Source organism: Paramormyrops kingsleyae, chromosome 6 (genome assembly GCF_048594095.1).
Source record: "Paramormyrops kingsleyae isolate MSU_618 chromosome 6, PKINGS_0.4, whole genome shotgun sequence".
Taxonomy (NCBI): domain Eukaryota; kingdom Metazoa; phylum Chordata; class Actinopteri; order Osteoglossiformes; family Mormyridae; genus Paramormyrops; species Paramormyrops kingsleyae.
In genome coordinates, this window is record NC_132802.1 from 20,956,030 (window position 1) to 20,983,761 (window position 27,732).

The 27,732-nt window shown below is 41.1% G+C and overlaps 1 protein-coding gene across 10 annotated transcripts in view; it reads right to left on the reverse strand.

Annotated features, from left to right (window-relative positions):
- Positions 1-27,732, reverse strand: part of LOC111855149 (disks large-associated protein 4-like) — a 195,628-nt gene that overhangs the window by 59,966 nt on the left and 107,930 nt on the right. For 3 of the 10 annotated variants that reach the window (XM_023833865.2, XM_023833868.2, XM_023833870.2), the window contains 5 exons: positions 5,150-5,198; positions 2,068-2,202; positions 1,520-1,928; positions 1,381-1,430; positions 1,168-1,293 (listed from right to left, as the gene is read on the reverse strand). In XM_023833865.2, coding sequence (XP_023689633.2) covers positions 1,168-1,173 — 6 coding nt within the window. In that variant the 5' untranslated portion in view covers positions 1,174-1,293; positions 1,381-1,430; positions 1,520-1,928; positions 2,068-2,202; positions 5,150-5,198. Of the gene's footprint in view, positions 1-1,167; positions 1,294-1,380; positions 1,431-1,519; positions 1,929-2,067; positions 2,203-5,078; positions 5,199-27,732 lie in introns of those variants that run through there. The other 7 variants (XM_023833873.2, XM_023833874.2, XM_023833866.2 and 4 more) reach the window with 6 other exon arrangements.

Below are 27,732 nucleotides of genomic sequence, written 5' to 3' on the forward strand. Positions count from 1 at the left end.
GAGGCGTATACTGCATAAAAGTCGCCAACACCATGTTGACTGCAGAGTTCCAAACTTCCTCTGGCATTAACTCCAGCACAAATATTATGCGCTGGGAGCTTCATGGAATGGGCTTCCATGGCCGAGCAGCTGCATGTAAGCCTCACATCACCACAGAGTGGTGTAAAGTACATCGCCACTGGACTCTGGAGCAGTGGAAACATGTTCTGTGGAGTGACGAATCACGTTTCTCTGTCTGGCAGTCTGATGGACCAGCCTGGTTTGATGGGTGCCAGGAGAACGTTATCTGTCTGACTGCATTGTGCCAACTGTAAAGTTCGGTGGAGGAGGGATAATGTTATGGGGTTGTTTCTCAGGGGTTGGGCTAGGGCCATTAGTTCCAGCAAAAGGAACTCTTAATGCTTGAGCATACCAAGATATATTGGACAACACTATGTTTCCAACTTTGTGGCCCTTTTCTGTTCCAGCATGACTGTGCCACAGTACACAAAAAAGGTCCATAAAGACATGGTTTGGTGACTTTGTTGTGGAAGAACTTGATTGGTCCGTACAGAACCCTGACCTCAACCCCATCGAATACATTTGGGATGAACTAGAATGGAGCCAGACGTTCACGTCCAACATCAGTGGTTGGCCTCACAAATGCTCTTCAAAAATCTTGTGGAAAACCTTCTCAAAAGAGTGGCATCTGTCATAGTAGTAAAGCAGGTACCAACTCCATATTGCTGCCTATGGATTTGGAATAGGATGTCGTAAGTGTCCCTGTAGGTGTAATGGCCAGGTGTCCCAATACTTTTGTTCATGTAGTGTAGGATTATTGTAAGACTTACCACACCAGCTCTGGTATTGTTTGAGACATCAAAGGACAGACATTTTTAATGATCTCTTTAAATCACTGATAGCAGTTCTGTGTTATGAACTTGCCAGTATCTCTGTCATTAATTAATAGTACACTGTAAGAAACCCCAAAAAATCACCTAAAAGGAACCTTTGATGTTCTGCTCATCTGTAATTCTAACAGACTGACTCACTGCCCTAAAGGAAGTCAAAAAAATTTATCATGGCCTCATAAGAACTTTAAAAACTACTTAACCATCTTACACATACTTGGATCTTTGGCCTTAGCAAACAAAAGATTCAGTATTCTATGAATAAATTAGTTCTTACCAACATTCAAAAGGGAAATAAGTCCATGCAGTCCATCTTTAATGAAGCAGATGTTCAGTTGGGGTTTATTAAACCTTTGACCCATGTATCTCAGCTACCCAAACCATTGGTTCAGCAGGTCATCTCCTGTGAAGATAAACCAAAAAAGCAGAACATATGGTATTCAGTGAGCTCCTTATATAACCTTAAGCAGCTAAATGTGTAGATATCAACCTGTTTCACAGCTTAATTAGAACCAGCCCAGGAGTGCTGCTAATATCAACCTAGAAGAAGAAAGTAGCAGTTATGTTCCAACTATAAAGTCAGCCACTCTCTGGCCTCTGTTCTCTAAGATGTAACATAGGAAACATACCTTTGGCAATGAAATATAAAACCCAGCAGTGCTTGTTCTTTTTTTGGCATAATCGATGTTGTTGTCAACAGCAACTTATACAACTTATATGGGCAGGCTCTGAAGCATGGCATGTTCTGCACCTTCTGAAAGACAGCAGCTTCAGTTCCATGTCAAGGTTCCGCACAAGAAATTTAACTGTAAGCCCAGTTCTGAAACACTGTGCTATTGGAAGCAACTTCAATAGACTTGTTTTTTTTTTTTTCTCTTTTCGCTTGGACCCAAATTGCTTCCATGAATCATTCAACCTCCCCTCTACTGTTTTTGTGTAAATAATTAATTTTGTTTTTCATGATGTGATTTTGATAAGGTGTATACTTCATGGCTGCACTCTAAGCGCGTTTGATCCTCCCACCTGCCTTCCACTCGGCTAGGAGGAGAGCAAAAAGAACAAGGATATAATCGCTACCTGCAAAGCAAAACTGGGTCAGCTGATCTGCATCTTTTATTCCAGAGATGTCATGGCTGGCCATAAACCGTTAAGCCTTAATACATTTGAAGATTTATACCTTTTTATAAAATGACTGGCTCCTCTGCAGTTCAATGGCACAGATTTCCCTTTCCCCTAAGGTATGCTTCTTGCTCGCCCACACCTCTCATACCCAGTGGATCCTTCATAATACATCTGCAACCCTCTTCTGGCCCTAATGAGAGCCAAAAACAACATGCCACAAGTGACAGCTCCGACTACGCTTTCAGCTACTGTGCTTAATGCTAAAATACCATGGGGACATATTCACTTGCCTCTGGATAGATCAATAAATTTAAAGGATTTTCATGCCTTCTAAAACATTGCAAAGATGTTCTCTGCATGTATACCAGTGAAGCATTAGCCATATGAGTAATGTAATGTGGATTGTAAAAAATCGGTCATAACCCCAGTACTTAGGCTTGGGCGGTAATACGGTAATATGGTATACCGCGGGATCTAAAAATAGCAACGGTATCAGTTTCAATACCATTATACCGTCATAAAAACAATGCACTTATATAGGAGACACGGATTAAATATGAAATACAATTTATTTAATGCCTAAAAATGCGTATGCGTGGTTGTCATCACATGACAGCGTGGAGGAGAAATAGAGAGGAGGGGAAAGATGACGAGTCGCGCACCAAGTGACCTGTGGCCTGTACTACGAAGCGGGGTTACTGGCTTATCGGGGTAACTTGTCAGATTTAAGGTACCACAGTTTAAATGGACTTCATATTCGCTCACTTACATTTTGCCCAGACTACCTTAAATCCAACAAGTTACCCCAATAAGCCAGTAACCCCGCTTCGTAGTACAGGCCACTGGTCTCGAAAAAGAACACAACTTCTGCAGTTTGGCAGTATTTCGGGTTTCGACCGAACGAGAAGGGAGAGGCGGTAAATACGGATTTATTTAATTGATTCAGGTATTTTTATTTGGTTTACGTTAAAAACAATATTGGAAATAAGACTGGAAAGAAGTTTTTGTTTAGGACTATTGCTTTGCAATACTTTTTATAATATGGATATGTTTATGTTAATTCAACTCTGGTTGACTGTTGTGGGTCTATTTGCACTTTTTTATAAGCTGCTCTTCTTTGTTATTAAAAGTTGTAACTAGATGAATACATTCTTATTTGGTTAAACACAGAAAAAAAACCTCCGACCGATAAGTTGTTAAACACTCTGTGAGATGTTTCCTCTCCTGATCGCTAAAGAGACTGGAAGCGTGGATGCTGCCATTGCCCAGCATCAGTAGAAAGTATCGCACGCTACATCTCTAGCTTGGGAACAGGTGTTGCAGGAATTTCCAGCTGGAAACCTGATTCATATATGAAGAGAATATTTTCTTACACAATCAGTCTAATAATCAAGGTAAAGTATCAAAGTAAGTTTCCCAAACTGTTCGAACCGGCTCCACATGCACATCAACCAGGGTCAAGGCAGTAAACTTTGTGGGCAAAGGTAAACAATTTGCTTGGGACAGAGGCCATCTGAGCGGAGTGGATTACATCATCTCTAAGATGCTAGAGAAATAACTTTCTCATAGACAGAACTTTCCCATAGACCTAGGCCTGGCATAGCACCTTGCCTAATAACAAGGCGATCCTCCAGACTCACGGAAAAGGGAGGAAGGCCAGTCAAAACAGAGAAGGAAAGAGGCCCACTGTCTCAGGGTCGCGGCTACAAGATACCAGAAGACATTACCGGCAAAGACAATTTATGGCACTGCGCTCAAGGCCTGTAGGCCCACAACAGTGAGGCATGCAAGCCGTGTTCATTTCTAGGCCTTCACAGATTTCCTCCACACTCCCCCCCCTTTTAACACAACTAAATGCATTCACCCCTCCTGAGAAGGAAGGATCCATTCTTCCTCAGTACCACTGCTGAGCACTTGAAGATATTGAACAGATACTAATCTAATAATCATATAACGAAGCAAAGGAATAAAAACACGTCGTCCAGCAGCCAAGGGATTCTCATCTTTATAGGAATCACCAAAAATAAGCATAGTAGACTAACAACATGCTTTCATTTTCAGAATAAAATAGTTTCTGCGGATTTCACAATGCAAATTAAAGTGTCATTGTTCCATGTTTCGCTTGCTGCCAAAATCAGCGAGGGTGTAACTCCCTATTCATTTAAGTAGACATCTTGCTTGGCCGTGCCTTCTCTGTCGAGTTATGCACGGTGTTGATGAGGGAAGAATACGCTTAACGGAAACGCAAATGATTTTTTGATACACTTTTATGACTTATGCACAGGGATGTCGTTAGAGATGTTGGGCCGCATGAAAGTATATCATATTTGCCCCCCAACCCAGACTAATTATATTATGTTCAACACAGGGGCCCTTGGAATCCCACCTCCCAGTATGGCACCCCTGTTCATGTGACTAATGGGAGAATAGACCCAGAGTTTTTAAGTGCATGAATGCTAGTTGTAAATATATTGTTATTAATTTAAAATAAAAGGCAAATTCATAACTATCTGATCCGTAAATATGTAAATGGTAATTAAACCACATTTATTCTGCCCTTTGTAGTATGTAGTTCTTCCATTAATTTTGGCTCATAAGTATTATTACATTAATGCATAAATGACATGAGTAGAATAGGTGAGTACTCATAGGTGCATAGAATCTAGCACTGAATTCTCATGTTTAGCTTAAGGTCTTGAATCGTAAAAGGTCTCTGGCCATAATTCAATGGCTTCAGTCTTTAAAAGGCATTCATATACAAATATTATAATTTTATAAGGAGACACCTTTCTGTATAGTTGGCTGATATTTCTTCCTGAAGAGACAGAAATGGAGATGCATTAATGCATTCATGGATATTAAAGACTTATTTTGGTTTAATTTGGCAAAAGGAAGGATTTTATTGGGATAGTCAGTGAGACTTGTCTTTATGTTCTGTATGCCCGTTTTGGTATAGGAAGTAGTGTATGGCCCATTTTGGTGTTTGACATTATCCATACATGTTGGTGAAGTGCATTTTTAACATAATGTTCCTTGATTGCTAAAAGAGCAGGTGCATGTCCATACCATTTCAGCATTTCAGTTAACCCAACGCCAACGCTGCGTTTTGAACGCAGTCAGCCATGGTAGTGACTCACGTTGGTGGCACATTCTTCCTGAAAGGAGGTCTGGATGGAGACCACACTCCTGTCAGGCAGAAAATAAAGAGGGTTAAATTATGCTGCATTCACTATGTAATTTTGAATTCTGTCAAAAGAATATCCTGTTCCAGTAAATACAAAGAAATGCTGTAGGTAGCCATGCTGTCCCTTTCATGTAACAGAACTAGTTTGGCAGTTATTACGATGTTACAGTTATAATTCCTACATTAAAATTTTTCTTGATGCTATTCCACGTTATTCATTGCTACCACATAACACAAATCATGAAATACTTAAAAATCATGGTAAATTTTCCCATTAACTTAAGCCAAAAAAGCATGTTGCTGCGCACTTTTTGGACTTAAGCATGTTGACTTAAGTTTGGGGTTAACATACACTTCAGGTCACCCAAAAAAATGGTCCCCACAATCAAAATATCAGATTTTTACGACATTATGGGGACAGATACCATTCACAATTTAGTAACTCCAAAACACCTTGGCATGGTTTTGGACTGTGGGTGGACACGAGAACCCAAAGGAAACCCTCCATGAAGACATGGAAAGATCATGTAAGCTCCACCCACGGGAGTCAGGGTAGAGATTTGGATCCCAGACCCAGCAGTGTGAGGTGACAGTGCTGAGCACTGCAGCACTGTGTCAGCTCCCTAATAAGGTATTGTCATTTGCTATGCACAAATTTCAAATGCTGCACTGCACCGTACAAGTTTCTTTCTGTCAAAGGATTCTCATGTTCCTGGGAATGCCCGGATATCAGTGTACTAGGCTATCACCATGCTTTCATTTTCAAAATAAAATGTTTCTTGTGGACTTCAGTTAGGCTCACAACACAAACGAACCATATTCCACGTTTTGCTTGTTGCCAGTATCACTGAGGGTATAACCCCCATGTCTTGCTTAATAAACTAGACTTCTTGCAGGACTGCATCTTCTTTTCTGGATGACACTAGGTGGGCATGACTGTGCTGATGAGGGGAAAATACATGTACATCAAAAGCGTGTAACTTTTTAAGTCCTTTTTTTGACATAAGCACCTGATGGGAGAGCAGACCCCACTGTGAATTTAATTTAATTATGCACGTATAACAGCTACAATGCGCTGGACATGGTGGTTCACCGGGCTGCACAATCGCTTTGTGCTTTCAGCATTGTGGGTTTGAATGTGTGTCCATAAGTACTGACATCCCATTCAGGCTGTATCTCTGCTGCGTTACCCATGTTACCAGGGACGGCCTCATGACCCCATCCAGGATAATTGGTTAGATGCTGGAGGGATATGGTAAATCAGATTGCCCATTATGCCCTCTACAAACAAAGCTTGTTTATCAAAATGAAAGTTAGCAACTGCACCTGGTAATTCGCAGGAATAAAGTAGTGGGTATTTATCTAAACCCCAAGTAGATCTAGACGTAGAGAACACAGCAGCTGGCCAAAGTGTTTGCAGATGTGTCCAGTGTGCAGTTCTCCTAACACCATGAACTCCGCGATTGATAATTGGGAGCTCTGAAATACATGGATTTTTCTGTAAAACTTGTATATAATTCAACAGAAAGGATGAATATTTATGAATGCAGTTTTTACACAGGCCCATGTATAATTTATATCTTGTTGGGGAGCATATCTTCCATTTTTATAAAACATGAACTTGAGCTCAAACACATCAGCTATCCTACTTACTGTGTTATTGTCTGCATTAGGAGGTTCAAAGAGGGATTTGTTCCGGCCTTTGCCTCCTTCTATAGGGATCACGAACATACAAATTTACAAAAAAGGCTGGCAACTGTACAAAATACGAAGTTTTTCTTTATGTCAGATGGTGCCTCTCCTGCATTACAAAAAAGTGCTAAATGTTAGCAGCTGCCGCTAGCTTTCTGCCACTGCACATCCTTGGACATTCGATACTACGAGATACTATGACATTTGATACTATGAGTGCGATACCTCAAAAATTATTGTGCGATCTTTGTCTGATCTTTTCCAAACATTGCAGGCTCATTGTATGGGTGAAGATCTAGACCCCTTCACATTTTGAGACAAATCACATCAAAATTGAAGCAACGGCGCTTAATGACAGCTAAGAGAAGATGAGATGGGTAGAGGCTTATCTCCGAGAACTGGATCAGCCTATTTGTTTTTATAAAATCTACAGCTGACAATGGACACTTCAGAATCAGCTCAACATTGGAACTGCAAGACAGAGGGCAGCCGAGAGTGAACACGGAGCCTGCAGCTGGCATCTTGTGAACATGGCCATCTGCCATCTGAAAGCATTTCTTGGATCTATGTACAAGCTGGAACATTGTACCGGTCAGTGATTCTCAAACTGCAGCTTGTGAAGAAAAAAAAACGTTTTTTGGCCCCTACGGGGCTCCGTTTGTACCAATAATGTATCGGTTCTTACTGTTATGTCATGGAAAATGCTGGTTACAGTGCAAAAGAGAAATATAATATAAATATTTAAACATATAACAATATAAACAATATGAATTATATTTTCAATAAAACACACGCAACGCAATACATGTAACCATCTTTTTGAAAGATTCTGTAAATTGCCATATGAATAGAATGTGCAATAAATGAATATGTGTACTTTCACACCTACATAGTACAATAAGGACTCCTAGCATTCAGGTAAGAATACATTTATTCATTTTCACATTTACAGGTGATCCATCCAGTACTTGTAGTTAATATTTTTTATTAGCGACAGAAAATGTTCCCGTGGTGGAGAGGTGACATTGCGAATGGGACCTACGAACTGTATCATCGTGGGAGCAGCCTTCAGTGCCACCGTACACAGGCCAGTGTGGAGAACAGACTCATTGATGGACTTTGTCTTGATCCTTAATCACAGCTTACACTCTTTTCTGTTTTCAGTAATGTCACTATGCCCGGGGGGGGGCAGCCAGTTGATCTTGGACCCCCAGAGGTTTCTTTCCTCTCCTCTGTTGTCATCTGACTTTCTTTATTCAGTTTCTTTCCTTCCTTTTTCCTGTTCTGTATTACTCTCTCTAATGATGTTTAATGTATCACAACACATCCATGTAAAGCGCTTTGGGACGACTCTGTTGTGAAAGGTGCTATATAAAAATTAATTGAATTGAATCGAATTGAATAAATTGAAAATGTGTAAATGCTTCTTTTTTTCCTAAAGTATTCCCTTCAACACTGATCATTAATGGAAAAAATGTGAGCAGAAAACCATTTTGTGAAACTCATCCCCTATGGATGTCTCCTTAATAAGGCCCGTAATGTAGGAATGTGCTGTGGGGTGGGTTTGGCTCTCAGCAAGGACACTGGGGCCTTACAGTTCTCCTGAAAAATTCTCCTTGGCACATTAGGGCTGGTGCTAACAAGGCAATAGTAAATTGTTTCAATGTTACAGAGGGCTATAATTAGAAATGTTTTTTATAGGGATGCACTGATCAGAAATGGCCGATTTTCGGCCTGATTGGTGCTGTAAGTAGTCTAAATATGGCCGATTTTATGAGCCGATCAAGTAACTGACCAACTAACATTTCTTTTAGTTCCAACTCTGTTTCCATGCACAGTTGTGCCCCCTGCGCCTAACCAACTGCACCCCCCCCAATGCTGCATGATAAGTGCACTAAAACACCTACTGGAAGCATGTCTCTCATTTGGAAATTCTTTACAGTGTAGGATGAAGACATTAAATTTACCTTGGGTAAAATATATAAAGAAAAAAATGATCTGTGAAGTAACTACCCCAAGGACAAATGGAACAACAAATTTAATTTGGCATTTGTGGAACCATCACCCAGGTGAATATAAAGATTTGTCTCAACAAGCAGAGACTAGCAAAGTGGCTAAAACTGCAAGAGCATCGTCTGTGAAAGCTGGCCATCTCTGAAGGTATGCAGCGATCCACCCTGGGCCTTTGGACAAGAAAAGGCAAAGGGTCTAACAAAAAAAGATAATGAAATTTATAGCATTAGATGACCAGCCTTTCTCAGTCAGTGAAAACCAAGCAATTTGAAACTTAATAAATTACATGAACCTAAAATACATTTTCAAGCAAGCACATTTTTTTGGATGTTACTCTGCCTGAATTGTTTGAATTTTTTTTTTCTTTTGGGTCATGTAGACAATCTTCTGAGTGGTAATGTCAAATCAATCAATTTTACAACTGATATCTGGACCTCAGATGTTAACTTAATGTCAAGGTTAAGCTTGATTGCACAATGAGTTGATGAAAACCTTGAGCCATACAAAGTGCTTTTACTTTCACAAGAGATGTCAGGATCAAAGATAAAAAAAAAAAATGTTTCAAACATGCCACGTTGAAAAAAACTAATTTCATGTTATTGTGCATGATAATGCAAGATACATGTCAATGGGAATGGACAAGGAAAACTTGCAGACTTTACCATGCATGGTGCATACCTTGCAGTTAGTTGTCAATGAAGGGATGCCCAGCAAAGCTTTAAAGACCCGTCGCATATTCATGGCTTTATGATATCCAGACACAGTTAGGCCAGCCCAAGAAGAGATTGGAGCCAGATATTCCTATCAGATGGAATAGCACATAATATATGCTGCAAAGTCTGATGGAACAGAAACGTGCTCTGGGGGTAAATGCGACAGAATATTACCTGCCAGCTCCACTAAACATACATCAGTGAGGACTCACTGAGAATGCGTTGACACTACTTGCAAATTTCGGGGAACTTGCAAAGGAAACCAGTCCCTGCAGCGTCTGCCACGACGTCATTCCATCCGTCATCACACTGAAACATCTTTTGGAGTGAAAAGTAGATGTAGACCTTGGAATGGGAACAGTAAAAGCTGCCTTAGCAGGTTAGAGGAAGTTTGGCACCACTGAAGAGGAACCTCCGTACACTGTGGCCATTGTTCTTCATCCCAGGTAGGCAACTATACTAATATTCATAGGAATGTTTTTTTTTTAATGGAAAACCATTTCAAATGTTTAGAAAACACAAATGTATTGAAAGTACTGAAAATGTTTCAATAAAGATATTATTAATGGTAACATCTATAGACTGATGTGTTAGAATTTATTTTCTTAACCTACTTGTCTTTTTCTCTCTGTCACGTCAAGGTAGGGACAACTCAGAGGCAGCCATAGGGTAAACTAAAACAGCAGAGGGACGGATACAGGTGACGACCTGGGGAACACAGTGAGTGTGGGGACATATATACTCAGAACAAGATTTGCAGCCAAAAGACAGGTGTGAAGGGTAAAAACACGGGGGCTGGGAACCAGGGGATTATGAGATGGCCAGCGACCTCTGTTAGCCAAATGGAGACAAGACGGACACTGTCTCTCATCAAAAGATATATGACTCTATATTTCTCAGCTGAAATTAAGGGTCACGTAAGACAAGGTACTTCTGAACAATCTGCTCAGTTACTGGGATTTTCACACACAACCATTTCTAGGGTTTACAAAGAATGGTGTGTAAAGGGAAAAACATCCAGTATGCGGCAGTCCTGTGGCCGAAAATGCCTTGTTGATGCTAGAGGTCAGAGGAGAATGGGCCGACTAATTCAAGCTGATAGAAGAGCAACTTTGACTGAAATAACCACTCGTTACAACCGAGGTATGCAGCAAAGCATTTGTGAAGCCACAACACGCACAACCTTGAGGCGGATGGGCTACAACAGCAGAAGACCCCACCGGGTACCACTCATCTCCACTACAAATAGGAAAAAGAGGCTACAATTTGCACGAGCTCACCAAAATTGGACAGTTGAAGACTGGAAAAATGTTGCCTGGTCTGATGAGTCTCAATTTGACTCAATGAGACATTCAAATGGTAGAGTCAGAATTTGGCGTAAACAGAATGAGAACATGGATCCATCATGCCTTGTTACCACTGTGCAGGCTGGTGGTGGTGGTGTAATGGTGTGGGGGATGTTTTCTTGGCACACTTTAGGCCCCTTAGTGCCAATTGGGCATCGTTTAAATGCCACGGCCTACCTGAGCATTGTTTCTGACCATGTCCATCCCTTTATGACCACCATGTACCCATCCTCTGATGGCTACTTCCAGCAGGATAATGCACCATGTCACAAAGCTCGAATAATTTCAAATTGGTTTCTTGAACATGACAATGAGTTCACTGTACTAAAATGGCCCCCACAGTCACCAGATCTCAACCCAATAGAGCATCTTTGGGATGTGGTGGAACGGGAGCTTCGTGCCCTGGATGTGCATCCCACAAATCCCTGCAAGATGCTATCCTATCAATATGGGCCAACATTTCTTAAGAATGCTTTCAGCACCTTGTTGAATCAATGCCACATAGAATTAAGGCAGTTCTGAAGGAGAAAGGGGGTCAAACACCGTATTAGTATGGTGTTCCTAATAATCCTTTAGGTGAGTGTATATCAGTTGATGCAGGCAATGAAATGAGTGCTAATGAAGTTGCTTTCATCAATCAAAAGCATGCAGTTTGTTTGCATTGACCATTCATGGTTATTTGTGGTTGGCAATTGGACAGGACCACAGGCTCGCTCGTGTCCGCACATTTACAAGATGATCTAATTTATCAAGGTCCCCCTGGTATGTCTTAAAAAGGATCCTAATAATAAATAATTTCAGTCTAAGCCCAAACTTGTCACGCCCGCACCTACGACCAAGCCCACGTAGGCGTGGCGATCCAGCTGCAATCTATCTCATCGCTGTCAAAAGGCGATCACTGCTTCGCACTAATCGCAAAGTATTGTTGCCATCCCAGATGAGCCTTGCTGAGCGTGTAACCTTCGTCTCCTGTTTCCTTTCCCTATCCCTGCCCACCCGCCTGCCGCCCCTGCCCATCTCATCCTTCTGTGTCTCCCGCTTCCCTAAGTGGCGTGTTGCTGTAGGACTGACCATCTCAGCTTGTGACCTCCCCGCTCCGTCCCTGACCACACTTCTGTCTTGTCCTTCGGATTTTCTAAGCCAGCATTTAATAAAGACCGTTTCCGGCACTTCGGGTCCAGCGGTCTGTTTTCTCTGCGAACCTGACAAAACTAATGTCTTCCAAAGCACTGTCCGCTTTATGGTTTCTGACAGAGGTAGTCTACATAGGAATTTGCAGTTAACACGACTTTGTGTTTAAGTGGCAATTTAATGCGTAAGGGGAGTAGTAGTGCATGAAATTAGTGGAATTAGTCATCTCCACCTACCCCACCTCCATCTATTACAAATGGACGTTCATTTTTCAAAAATCCAACAGAAATACAGTTGTGAAAAGACAAGTAAATGCCTAGCTGGAAATGTGGGCTTACTTAATTTCCATCTTAATTTATTCCACGAGAGGATGTGTGCAAGATCATGATAAGACCTGAGAAGATGCATGTAAATGTGTGCCCTTTTCAGACTGGTGTGTCAGATCTGCCTCATTTGTCCTGAAGCTTAGTCAAAGGGTAACAATAGGTGCTTTCCCACCAAAGTTCAGGAGCCTAGTTCCATGAGCCAACTGGACCAGGAACTTCTGTAGCAACTGGACACTTTCATGTGTCGTTTTTCCATACAAAACTACACCACCACCCCAAAACAATAAAGGAACAAGTTGATTTCTTAGTCGGGTAACCGTTCACGTGGTTCCGGTGCTGGGAAAGCACCCAATAAACCTGCTTACCCAAACAGTTAGCACACTCTGTAACTCCCCTCCCCCACTAAAGTTTCAACAACAAACATTATTTTTAAAAATATTGCTCTACTCAGAATCTGAGCAGTATTTAATGGCATGAAGGAATGGAAAATGGAGCTTTTTAAGGCTTTATCGTCTGTTTCAGCTGGACCGTGTGGGGAGTTCACTTAATACAGTAGTCAATGCTGCGTGCAGGATTTAGGGTCACATATGGCCCCAGGCCAGATGTATGTCCCAAATACCGTATCTTTCATTAGGGTGAAAGTCAGCATAATTGCACTGAATAATGAGCAATTAAATTGTATCGAGTTTTATGGCTTCACTGTTACCTATCAGGCAGATCTTTCCAAGCAGCTTGGGGCTGAGGTATCTATATCAGGCCCTACTTTACGTCTCACGTCATGAAACCTGGAGCCAGTGTTAGCTGGGGATCATGTGAAAATATTGCTAACTATGGATGTCTGTCATGCATGGTTCATGGACCATTCACATCCGGACCCTTTTTTTTTTGAGAAGACTATAACTAACTTACCTGTCCCCTGAGCAGTTCTCTAGGCAGCACCAGACGGTCTTTACTTATGTTTTGTACCTGACTAACAAGAATCTGGGGTGGCACAGTGGCGTGGTGGTTGGCACTGTCACCTGGACCAGCGTTTGAGTCTCCCCCTGGTTTGCATGTGTGTGGAGTTTGCATGTTCTAACTGTGTCATTGTAGGGTTTCTTCTGGGTGCTCCGGTTTCCCCCCACGGTCCAAAAACAGGTTAACTGGAGTTACCAAACTGCATGTGTGTGTGTGCCCTTTGAAGGGTTGGTGTCCCAGCCTGGATTGTTCCCTGCTTTGTGCCCAGATCCCCCGCGACCCTGAATAAAAAAAGCCATTACAGAAAATGGATGGCTAGGTAATAGGAACCTAATCCTCATGGCATTTTGATTTACTAGCTGTCTGATCTTGTACATTGTATAGCTCTTTCTCCAACACTAACTTACACTTGGAAACAAGCTGGGCAGCACTTGAAGAGAGAATTAGTGAATTCCAGGATGACCAAGCAGTAAGTACAAATTAAAATGTACACATCTGCAAAGCAAACGAGGCTGAAATTTAGGCTTTTGTTTTCATTCACATTAGGGCTATACATAATGTAAATAATTCATCTAAATATTTTCAGTGCAGTCAGGAAAGTTGTCACAGAACCCTTCATTCAGAAAGTTGTGTTATGTACTGTCACCCTTAGAGAAGGAGACAAGGTGCGTGTAGTGAGTCTGTACGGGCAAAAGTCCACGGCCTGAAACTGACTACTGTCAGTTAAAATATTTTGTACGGTCAGTCAATTTCATTCAGTCAGTAGTACAGACTCTCCCGGGCATATCTCACATGCAGCAGCAAAGCGTCCCTGCTATCCAGGAAGCGTCCCTGCTATCCAGGACACCCACCAATAATACCTTTGAAGCCACTAGTGGCAGAAATCCTTCATATTTCAAGCAAAATTACAAAGAATCTGTAATGGGGAAATCAACACCTTGGCATTCTACGGGGGTGGGGGGGGGGGTCCTTCTCATGTAGCCTCCCTGCCTTTCTTGGTCTATACTGACAATGTGGAGACAATTAACCCAATGGGTTCCGAGACATCTATCCACAAATTAGCATTTGGATATTTTACTATAAGATGTTTACTATGAACTTTGTTGTCAAGCTTAATCTCACTTTTCTTCCTTGCGGTCTATAAAACCAGTGATCAGAAACTGAATCAAGATTTAATCGGCAAGCACAAACGTGCACAAGGAATCTTACTTGGTATGAACAGTGCAGATGTGATGGCAGACAGATATGGGTATATAGATAAACATACTGGTTATGTCACCAAGCCATATAGCTCCTGTAGACCCTCCTTCCCCTACGTCCTTATACCTGCTAAGAAGGCCTACAAACGAGCCGTTGGGAGTATTCCGTTTAGTAATGTGATGAGACTTGGCACAAAGACAGTGGCCTCAGCCAGTATTACAGGTATGTATACTGTCCTCATAATAGTATAGAAAAAAATCGTTATAAAGTATTGTTTTTTTGTCGGCATGCTGTTTGAGCAGTGAATAGATGACGTACCCAGGAAGAGAGCAAAAGAAAAAAACAGTTTGTCAAAATTACTCTTTTGTGGAAATTTGGAAAAATGGCAGCAAATCCTTGATGCCATCTCTTGGATCATGGCACTGACCTTGTGACACACTGTTAGATTCCAGAGAATTACTGTCTTCAAATTACATTTAACGCAGAGTTCAGGTTTTGAAATCTGATTTGATTATTGCTTTAATTCAATACTTTCTCAATATACATTAATACTTTAAGTATCTTGATACATATCAATATCACAACTCATTGATTTCAGTTGTCTGTGTGATTACATAGTATAGTTTTCCTAAAGGCAAAAAAATATCAGTCACAATCAATGATATTGTTTAAATTAATTATGTATTACACTATAAAAAAAGTTAAATTAATCTATTTCAACAAATTTTAAAGTTTGGAAAACATGTTCCAGATGGGGCTTGAACTAACAACCTTCTTGCTTCCATCCTCAAAAACAGGCAAAGTATCGTTTCTTTCGCCAAAAAATTCCATCCTATCTCATTTAATGCACAGATGAACCAACAACGCACCTATTTTCTCTTCTTTTTCCCCATTTTTTCTCCCCTCCTCCATTTTTTCTTTCCCTTTTCTTCACCTTCTAACAGTGAAATGCAGGGAGGTTCCATGGTACACAGTAGGTCGCATGCATGGTGAGCAACTAGACATTACAAAGTGGCACGTGAGGATCAGGCATGGACTGAGTACAAACAGGTAAATGCACACGTGTCAATCGGGACCACAGTACAGCTATTTACACGACACAGACTTGGGGCTAAGTACACCTCTCGCCACACGCTCCGTGCTGTTAGTGGGCTCCATTGTGCCGAGCCATCTCACCGGCGCTACACTACGAATGGCATTTTCAGACATGGACATTAAAGCATACATGAAGGAATACATGCAGCCACCTAATTGGTGAGGACGGATTCTACAAATTGCATACAAGTGGAAGGTGCTATGTAGATTTTAAACAGCAACCATGGCCCAATTGTTTCAAGAGAAATCTCTGAAACGAGCTCTGTTCGGATTATTTTCTTGTACTCAGTTCATAAAATGCCCCTTGCCCTCAAAAATAAGTAAAAAATTACAAGCCAATATACCCAACACCACACAGTCAGATTTACCATGAAATACACATCACATATTATGTTATATTACATGATGTCGTCACACATGTTTAAGAGTGACCTTTTCTTCAGCTGTCTCTATATACCCAATATACCCAACACCACACAGTCAGATTAACCATGAAATACACATCACATATTATGTTATATTACATGATGTCATCACACATGTTTAAGAGTGACCTTTTCTTCAGCTGTCTCTATCCCAACACATGAAGGAAACAATCCTTGGGGCTTTAGAGCTGCTCACACAGTAAAATACAACTTATGAGTACAGATAGGATTAAACCTAGCATATCTTTTTATTATTCAGTCAGTTGTAGTTGGAAAGTGCCAGAGCAGTGAATGAAAGGCAGTCTCCTTTGTATTCATTCCACGAGAGGTCCAAGCAACTTAGTATCCATATGTAAACTTCAGTCAGCAAGTTCTTCAGTTGAATTTTAATATTAGCAGGTGATTGCAATCAAAATTGTAAGCTGCTGCCAATGTAATGCCCAGTCTAATGTTTGTCATTGGCTATTTTTATATCTTCTAACCACTATGATGAGATGCCAGTCTATCGCAGGGCACATACACACATATATACTAAGGGAAATTGCAACTGTATGTTTTCAAACTATGGGAGAGAATTGGGGTGACTAGATAATTTACGTCAGGCAGGACACTTTGAGCCAGGACAGGATTTGTAAATTATCATTGCAATTAAAAGGACCTGGATTTCACTTGAGCACTGAGTTCTTGCTGTGTGCTGATTGGTCAGTCTCCTATAATCATGCACGTGTCACTAATGTTAATGTGAAACTGCTGGATGAGTCTTTCAATCAAGGGAACAAACCAGTCAAAGCACAAGAAAAACTGAGCTATTTAGCCAAACACAGGAGCCTTTCAGTTGTAAAGCAGCTTGCAGAACCTGAAGTCACTCACGTGGATTATCTATGGTCACTCTAAGAAAACCCACATAACACGTGTGAAATTCACTCACCCAAACCCTTAACCCAAACCCTGAAAGTGTGAGGGAATAAAAGTGGACAACTAAATCACAACTTTGAATTAACTTTCGTTATAGGGTTCAGGGGCATACGAGCCAGGGGCGAAGTGTCCCCTCCAATATTGAATTTGGCTTCATCCCCCCAGTAAACAGACCTCTGTTTTTAAATTAACTTGTATGCTCCCCCAATCTCAAACTTTCTCTTACGTCATTGATAGGGTTCACATAGGAAGATGATTGGGCAGCATGGTCTACGCTGGTGTTGTGGTACACACAGTGAGCGGCAGGCATCTACATCACCAGATCGGGGGAAAAATACGAGATGACAGCTTTGGTTATGTTGAGATGGCAAGAAAAAAAAGTTGCCATTTCAAGATAACCGGAAGAAAAAAATTATGATCAGTGTCCTCTCTGCCATACATGTAGGTACACTGGGGGGATTTATAAAGCAGGATTATGATAGTTGTTCTTGAAGATATGTAAGGTACATACAAAATGCCATTAGTTTGACATAGATCACAGGATTTATAACTATTGTCTGCAAAATGGCCCAACACTGACACGTTTTTAAAAAGATAAAAGATACAAGAAAGAAATCACAATGAAAATTAAAAGAAAAATAAGGACTGTAGAAAATGTCCGAAAATTTCTAGAGATGCACCGATACCGATATTCGGATCTGTATCGGCGCCGATCCAGACCTATTTGACGGATCGGGAATCGGCCATGCGTGACCGATCCACGTCCTATACTTACTTATTTAGTTTTTGGCAATCAATCGCACGACAGCTCTTTCCCATTTTACATGTGTGTTTTTGCGGAATTCAAATCGAACGCTATCACTGCCCCTAAGTTTTTTTTGCTACTCATTGGGTGTGAGTACAGTGACTTCCGCCTGCTGTGAGGTCATGCGCATACCCTTCGCAGTACGAGGAGCGTAAGATAAGACGTGACGATCTGGGAGTATTTTAGGCTTTTAACAGAAACCGGAAGCACAGCGTTTTGCAATCTATGTAAAATAAGGTTTTGAGGTGGGAGTAGCGTTTAATGGAAAATCCCAACTGCGAGACAAAACAAAGCAATGGATGATTTGGGAGTCGCTAACTTAATTGGACTGTTTTGCGAACTCGTTGCTTGAGATACAAGAGGGGCTGCCATCGCAACAAAAGTGTAACTGCGCTGATGCCAATGGGAGAACAAGTTATAAAAGATGAAGTTATAAAAAGCGCAGCAGTCTGCAAACATGACAGAAAAAACCTGACACGTTGACGACAACTTTGAATTTCATTTGAAATACATTATCACATATTCTAAAGAAGGCTAGGCTTAGTGTTAGAGGCTAAAACTGGTTTAAGTGTGGTCACCATCAGTAATATGCTCTGGTCCCATCCCCACTAAATTAAGTGATGAAATCTATAGCAGATTATCGTTGTTCAATCACTGGCCATCTGAATGATGCCCAGGAAATAATGCGTTTTAAAAAAATCTGACAGACTTTTTGGGGCAGGTTTGAACTTTTACAGACAGATGGCCTTCACTCTTCATGGGCATAAAAACATAGCAAATAGTCTTAGGACAAAATCTTGACTCACCAGAGACAAATCCAGGCCATAGACCGGCTTAACCAAGTGTCTGTTAGCTGCATAGAGTCGTCACCTACAGTCCAAAAAAAATCAGGACTATATCTGTTTTATGGACAAACAAGCATAAAGGCACTGCTCGCTGTAAAACATGCTTTGAAAACTTCATAAATATTAACTGGGAGCCCATAACACATGACACTGGTAATATAAACAAAGTTGGGTTACTTGAATATAAGGTCATTAGCTACTAAGGCAATGCTTAAAAATGATCTCACCACTGATCATGGTCTAGATACTTTGTATTCGACGGAAACTTAGCTTGAGCAAGACAACTACATTCCTCTAAATGAATATGCTCCTCCTGGGTATGCTTTTAAACCCAGGTTGGAATCTCGAAGGTGCTGGTGTTGCAGTCTTTGATTGAAAACTAGGTATCACACAGCGATTAGGGTATGAATTCAACACATTCGAATTTATGGTATTTAATGTAATAAGCAACCCTTCTACAAATGTTACTATGATCATTGTTTATAAGCCTTCTGGCCCCTACAAGGACTTCATAAAGGAATTCACTGATTTCTTAACTAGCTTGATCATTCATGTAGATAAAGTTGTCATTGTTGGGGATTTTAATTTCCATATGGAAAATGATACTGATCCTCTCGGGAAAGCCTTCATCTCCATACTTGATTCTGTTGGTTTTACACAGAATGTCTCAGGGCCTACTCTTCTGTTTAATAACACTCTAGATTTGATTCTCAGTTTCTGCAGAACACGTGGGAATTCTCTCACTAAAATCTGCTTCCAACCATGCACTGGTGACATTTGAGATTCAGACAAAGACTATGACATTGTCGGTTCCTAAAGTATTTCTCTAGTCATTTGATTGGTCCTTCCACTGCTGCAGCCCTCACTGATAAATTTCCACACACGTTACATGCATTACATTAGTCGACTAGTCAAGGTTAAACTGGAACTTGTGTTCCAAATGGTTGAGGAGGAATTTTTGTAGTAGTCTTGACTGTGTTGCTCCATTAAAATGAAAACAACTTGCAGACAAGAAACACACACTTTTGCTATACGGACCAATTGCAGGAGCTTAAGCAAGCCACACATAAGCTCAAACGTAAGTGGTACGTCACTAAGCTAGAGGTGTTCCGGGACTGCCTGGAAAGCAAGGGCCTCAAAATACAGACATGCGTATTCTAGGGTCAGGTCCACATACCTCTCCCAGCTGATAGAAAATAACAAAAACAACCCTAGATTCCTGTTTGGTACTGTGTCACATCTTACAAGGAATCATTGGGCTTGCTGGGTGACAGCAGTAATGATTTCATTATATTTTTTGATAGCAAAATAACTGATATTATAGAGACGATTCAGATTGTTAAAATGGCTACTCATGACATTCAGACATCTGGCTGTGCAATGTGTGATAAAATAAGGTATTTGAATTCTCTTTTATAGGTGAATCTGATTTACTAAAACTAATATCGTCAATGAAACATACAACCTGTACCTGCAATATTGTTTAAAGTGACAGTGTTCTACTTACAGATATGAAGTACAGTATACTTAAAGTTAATATTCAGCTACAGCTAAGTGACAGTTCTGTCAAACACTTAGCCAATACTTTGTGTGTGAGACAAAGATTTCAAAGATTTAAAGATTTTTCAGTCTTCTACAAGTCAATGATGATTTTCCTGGACCTGGATCTGCAACGTCTGGCGTAGATGTCTAGGAGGCTTGGGAGTGCCTGTCTGATTGTGTGTTCTGCTGACCACACAAGCCTCTGCAGATCCTGCTGCGTGCTGTTCCCAAACCTGTCAGGATGCTTTTGATGGTAGCAGTGTAAAAGTTCCTCAGAATTCTGGCAGGTCGCTCGAAATTCGGGCAGGCAGCTTGATCCTCAAATGATTTTACAAGCCTGTTTCTGCATGCTTTCCAGCCTTTTAGCCTGTTCTACAGTCAGGGAGCTGTGCCAGACAGGGACTGCATACTCTAGCACTGGGCATACATAGCATATACAGGACACAGAATTTTATCAGGTGACACAGAGCAAAAAACCTTCTATTAGTTGAGGTCATCATGTGGTCTACGTGACTGTCCAATCGCAAGTTAACCTGGATGGTGACCCCCAGGACTTTGTGTCACAGACCTCCAGGGTATTCTGCTCAATGATGAAAGTCGGCAAGACAGGTGGGTGTTTCATATGGGAGAAATGTACAATTTTAAATTTCTTTGTGTTGAGTTTCATTTTGTGCTCCTCTACCCAATTATCAAGAACATTCAGGGTGTTGGAGAGTACAGGGTTGCTGGAGTGTCCATGTCTGGGCTAAAGTCATGTTATGCACAAATTTCCAGTGGTCTATTCTATCCTGGAGGGCACTGTTAATCAGAGCTAGAAGCACTAGACCATAGGCCCCAGGAAGGTTAGTAGATAGTAGATATCTTTAATGCCATTTGCACAGGTACAGGTAAGTACAAGTACATTGGAATTCTTGTGCGTATCTCCCAGAGTCATTTTTACAAAATAGAGAGACAGAGGAGAAGAGACAGTTTTTTAAACATAAAACAACATAATATAAAAATATAAATAATAAAAGCAGCAAACACACTAATTACAGTAAGCAGATACACGCTGTGTACAGATGCTGATACAGGATACAGATTGCCTGGCCTGGGTGTATGAGTGAACCCCAGATGTGGGGTATTCCCAATCAGAGAGATAACCCTGGTAGCGTGCTTTCTGACAGCGATCAGTCATAAAGCTGCAGATCCATGGGATCAGGCCAGGTCTCACTCCAAAGTCCAGGAGATCATCAAGCTGACTAGGCAGGTCAATAACACAACACTTGCATAAGGCACAAATGCATATGGCAGCCAACTTTGGCGCCAGCTCCAAGATGAATTAGTGTCAAATTGACCACTTTTTAAATTGAATCACTATTAAATGTATTTAATTATTATTAAATGAATCACTGTTACATCGGGGGTAGCATGGTGGTGCAGTGATTAGCATTGCTGCCTCATATCTCTGGGACCTGGGTTTGAGTCACCATCATGTGTGTGGAGTCTGCATGTTCTCCCCCTGTCGCTGTGGGGTTTCCTCCGGGTCCTCCAGTTTCCCCCCACAGTTCAAAAACATGCTGGAGCTAATTGGAGTTGCCAAATTGCCCATAGGTGTGCCAGGGTGAGTGTGCCCTGCGATGGGTTGGCGCCACAGCTTGGGTTGTTCCCTGCCCTATGCCCATAGGCTCCAGACCCCCTGTGACCCTGAATAGTGGTTTCAGACAATGGATGGATGGCACTGGTACATTTCTCAAAGTTTCTGATGGTGAAATTACTTAAGGATTGACCATGACTTGACTTGCTTGAGTAAAGTCTTGACATGATTTGACTTGCTTAATTTTAAGAAGCATGACTTGAGGCTTGACCTGAAATGTAATGGTTAGGACTGCTGACTTGATATGTGTATCCCATGTCTGCGAAATACCACTTCAAAGAAATATTAATGTATTAACACAAAGAATCTAATACAGAATATGGATTGCCCAGTTTCATATGGAGCTGCTTAATCTGAGGTCTCATCTTTAACACCAGTTGGCAGAATGATGTTAAAAGCTGAGCTGTAGTCAATAAACAGCATCGTGACTGAGGTGTCCTTTACTATGTGTCAGCGCAGTGAGCAGGGTGAGCAAGATGACATCATCCATGGATCACTGACAGCATAATGCAAACTGGAGTAGGTCCAGTGTTGAGGGGATGTTGAGAGTGATGTGTGACATGACTAATGCTTCCAGGCACTTCATGACTATGGATGTTAAAGCAATGAACCAGCAAACTTAAATAGTGCAATCAGTGAGCCAACAGTGCTATTGCAAAGAACTAATCATGAACTTTCTAAGGCTCTGGCTGAAGGAAGACTTTGTTGAGCAACAGGCTATTCAGGACCTAGAAATGCTTTTGGTAGTATGGTCCTGGGTCTCTGGTTGCGTGCATTTATAAATGGGGCTCATTCTGGTCCCAAGTCGCATTATCCAGGGGGGTGCTACATGCTGGTGGTTGAAGTGGCTCCCCATTGGTTCTGGAAAGTGCTTTGGGTGTCTCGAATAGCACTATATAACTTTCATTCATTCATTCATAAGTGCCAGAGGGGTGAATAAACTAATTCTGAGAGCAGGCTCATGGAATCTGTGCACCACAGCTTTATTATGCCTGATGTGTTGGAGCAAGGTAAAATGAACATAAATCTACATGTTTTAAAATAATTCGATATAAACAGATGTAGAAACAGATGTATGTATCCACTCAGCAGCTGGCTTGGCAGGAGCCTTATGGAAGTCCAAAAACGCAGCTGCGTCAGCTAATCATTGCCTAATGTGTGGATGCCGCTGATGACCAGCAGGGGTCACCCAAAGCAATCAGAAACTGCATCAGGATACTTATAGGCATAATGCCAAGATGGGTGCTTGGATTACCGTCAGAGATTATGACAAGTAAATTTTTCAGTCTAGAGTTGTTGCTGGGCTTTTACGCACATCTGATGAGCCAGCACTAATATCACACTTATATTACACATTAAAGGAGAAACTGGAGTACAAATATTCCCATTCCAGTTGAGTTGCGGGTTGGAGTTTCTAAGATTAAAAAAACCCAAGTTTCGAGCTAGAGCCGTTTCATGAGCCGCAAATAACCAACATGGCTGCCTGCCATAATATATTTTGATAATAATATAGTGAATTAATAAAAAAAATCACACATCAGCTGTTTTCACAATTGGTAGCGTATGAAAAATGTGTTACTGAAGTTTCATTTCAGTAAGACAGAACTAGCTACAGAGTGCTACAGCTACCCATATAGCTGAATAGTTTATATTTCCAAATCATTATGACATCAATCTACACACATAATTGGTTTTATTTTACTTATAATGATTTTATGTCAATGTAAAGCAGGAAAAATCATGGCCTTATAATGATTATTTATCATTCATGGTGATTGCCCCTGTGGCAGAATGACTATATTTTGTTTTGCACATCGCGGCAGGATGCAAAGAGAGGTGTCAACGTAAGGCAAATAACATATTCTGACTGTAGAAAGTCCCAGAAAAGAGGACAAGTCCAGGAAAAAAGGGGACGTATGGTCAGTGTACCCTGTGCAGACTGCCATATTGTCGGACATCACAGCATCTGCTTCTCTGTGAAGTCAGGGTATGTGAAATTGGCCCAAATTTTCCAGTCAGAGCTGCGACTTCCACAGCTGTTGCATAGCACTTTTTCAAGTAGGAGGTAGAACAATTTTTGGGTTCTGAGTGGTCTGGGATGCAGCATTAGGTCTCATACTGTAGCTTTTACAATCATACCTCAGTGTTGAAAAATTCCCAACACAATGTCTGTCTGTCCCAAGGCCTTTAAATAAAATAAAAAACAATAATATATAATGAAATAAACCTCTGCATTGGAAACCTGCTTTGTGACTATGCAGTGTCTTGTTTTCAGCGATGTTATTTCCAATAGATATACACAATCATGACAAAAATTACTCATTGTTTCTCACAGCAAAAGGAAGGATTGACTGCTTTTCAGTCAAGATCAAAATATTTATGTTGGATGACACTGAAATCTGAAAAGGATGATACTGCCATTCTACATTTAAGTTAATTGGTCCTTTAAATATTTGTTATGCTATCTTCCATGGCTGCTGATAATGTTTGTTTGAAATCAAGGGTGCATATTTGGGTATGGACTGTAGGGATGTGTCCTTACCAATATTGTGGGAGTATTGTGCGTGTTTAGGGGGGGGCGAGGGCTGATTTGGTCCCATTAATGCTGAAAACAAACCTAAGTCCTTGCATAAAATGTGATATAACAGGCTTTGGTTTAGGGTTATACTGGAATTGGAATTGCAGGGGGAAACACATTGGAGTGTTATTGCAAGATAAGTTTAGGAGAATTTATGATTTATGGACTTGATTGTCTGCTCACTTGAATGTTAGTGTTAGTGCTGTTTAAGATTTATGTATAAGTTTACCTGCCTAATCTTGAGGGGATTTGCCTGGATGAAGGGGGGATAACAGGAAGTAGGAGTCATTAGTCGGCGTGTGGAAAGTACCTTTGTGAACTTGGCAATAAAGTGTTCCCTAATAAATCTGCCTCAATCCATAGAGGATTATTTAAAAAGGTCCGTCCACCTTGTAGGAGAGCCCGCAACTTACAGTATTATCCGATTCTAACAATTTCAGTCAATTAGTGCAACAAGATGTTACACATATACCCTAGATACCAGCAGTTAGCGCACAGTTCATAATAATTGTAAAATGTAAAAGCTTTGTCTCCCTCCCCTACTAGACAGTGCTGCTATGGAGTCTGCTCTTCCTATCATACTGACAACCATTGGAGCAGAATTCGCCCCCGACAGACTGGTAAGATACAGCTCCTTCGTATGGCTTAAATTGAACTCACATGGCTTAATAAGGTTACTGAATGGATAGTAGTTACAGTCTGGATGTGCTTGATTATGAAAGGAGACGCATAGTGGTTAAGGCTAGCCACCACAACAGCAAAAACACCAATGAAATACATCTTTGACATAATTTAGGAAGCTCTTCTAGAACAAGCACAATGGCATCATTGGTAATGGCTCAATGAATCTTTGTCTGTGTAGTCCTGCATGGAGATACCTGTCTAATCCAACACCCCGTCGGTGCAGGCATTTGGGGCCGAGTGTAAATAGGGATGGGGGCCTGACATGGGGAACCCACATCTGTAGAAGATTTCTGGATATGGGATTCTGTGTGCAGTAGCCGTGACATTATTTGAAAGGACAAAGGACAGTGTGAGCCTGCAGGTGCACCAGAATGAACATTCTCTAAATGTGCCCCGTGACTCAGGCCATGTTAATTTCAATGCGAGATTTCTCTCTCTGTAATAGTAACGCACAGTTAATGTAATGGTGGGTGATAGAAAATAAGGATTTTCGTGACCTACTCATGCTTTCAGCAGAGAAATCCAGGTTCAGTCTAACAATATGAACAATAAGAATATGAATACAAAGAGATCACCAGACACTTACATGCTGCAGATCCCCCTGCTGGTTTTACTGGAATAATAATTAAGAGATAATGGGCGATGGGTTTGCAGACAGGATTAGCACTAACAAAGCTGAATGATGGCGGCTTTGCTGGGTTATTCTGTATTTTCCAAGATGTCGTCAGTGGACTTCAATTACCAGATCTTTATGGTCTGTGCCTGTGACAGGATGAATATTTATGGTCACTTGAAAGATGAGATATGAATCTAATCGTCTCTGACAAATTTGTCCTGTGAATATGAAGTAGTACAAATGGTGAACTAAGTTAGTATTAAAATACAGCTCTTTTCTAGGATTAAAGAACCACAGAAAATTTGTTCATAAAAATACATGACACGTTCGCCAGTCCAGGCAATTATGACCGACTTAATTTTAGACAGTATACTTGTTTTTCTAAATTGCAGACATGCATCTCTTGATGTGGATCTTTCTGTATGTTGGCATTGGAAAATTAAATGGCAAATACCTGAACGCAATAACAATAGTAATAATAATATAAAAGTACAGCTATGCCTTTGCGATCTGGACTGAACCTCATAGTACTAACGTTTTATGATAATTCAACAGGTTATCAAAGTCAAAGTGAGCTTTATTGTCATCTCCGCTATATACAAGTACACAGAGAGACGAGACGGTGTGGCGCCGGTTTTACGGAGTACACAGAACAAAAGGCATGTAGAATTCGCATATATAAATACAAATATACACTATAAAAATATAAACTCTAAACCTAAATAGATAAGATAAAAATATAAACTCTAAACCTAAGTAGACAAGGAAAATTAGTTACATGCAGTGTTTCGATGGTATGTGGAAGTATTACCATTCAATATGACATTTTGAACCACACAGATATTTAAATAACAGTATCTTCAAAAAAGTCTAAGTTAGAAGGATAGAAAGATGTGTAGTAGTTCAATAATATGTGCAATTATGTAACAGAAAACGACAAAGATATATGCAAACAATGTTCAATAATGTGCAAATATTGCATCAATCAAGTAGTCAAGTAGAGAAAACTGCAATCACAATCACGGAATGTACTTTTTTTGTGCATTAAGTGTGCACAAGATCATTATTATGAAACATTATATATTATCGTATATAATGTTTAGTGCAAAGCTCCTTGGATCCAAAAGGGATAAAGAGGAAGCTGGTAATGCAACACAAGGTTCTGCTTATAGAAGCAAACAGCTCAAACTCAAACAGTGGCCTACACCACAGGGCCTACACCAGAGGGCACAGGGCCTACACCACAGGGCCTACACCAGAGGGCACAGGGCCTACACCACAGGGCCTACACCACAGGACACAGGGCATATATCAGAGGGCACAGGGCCTACACCACAGGGCACAGGGCCTACACCACAGGGCCAACACCAGAGTGCACAGGGCCTACACCACAGGACACAGGGCATACATCAGAGGGCACAGGGCCTACACCACAGGGCACAGGGCCTACACCACAGGACACAGGGCATACACCACAGGGCACAGGGCCTACACCACAGGACACAGGGCATACATCAGAGGGCACAGGGCCTACACCATAGGGCACAGGGCCTACACCACAGGACACAGGGCATACACCACAGGGCACAGGGCCTACACCAGAGGGCACAGGGCCTACACCACAGGGCCTAGACCAGAGGGCACAGGGCCTACACCACAGGGCACAGGGCACCGGATGGTAAGACTTGATTTTGCTATTTTAATAATTGCATAGGAATTCTTTAGTGAATCTGTGGGTTATGAACCTATGCCCATGAATGGAAGGTCACCGGTTCAAATCATTTAGTTGACAGAGTGATGTTGCCGTTGGGCCCTTCAGCAAGGCTCTTCATCCTCTTTGCTCCAGGGACTGCCCGACCCTGCTATCTAAGTTGCATGTCATCATGGATAAAAGCTTTTGTCAAATAAGTAAATAAAAAATCTAAATATTTTCATATTTTGAAGTAAACATTCCCGAAAAATCCCAGCCACTATAAATTGCTGAAATGTGGATCTCTTTTTACTATAGCTTAATGGT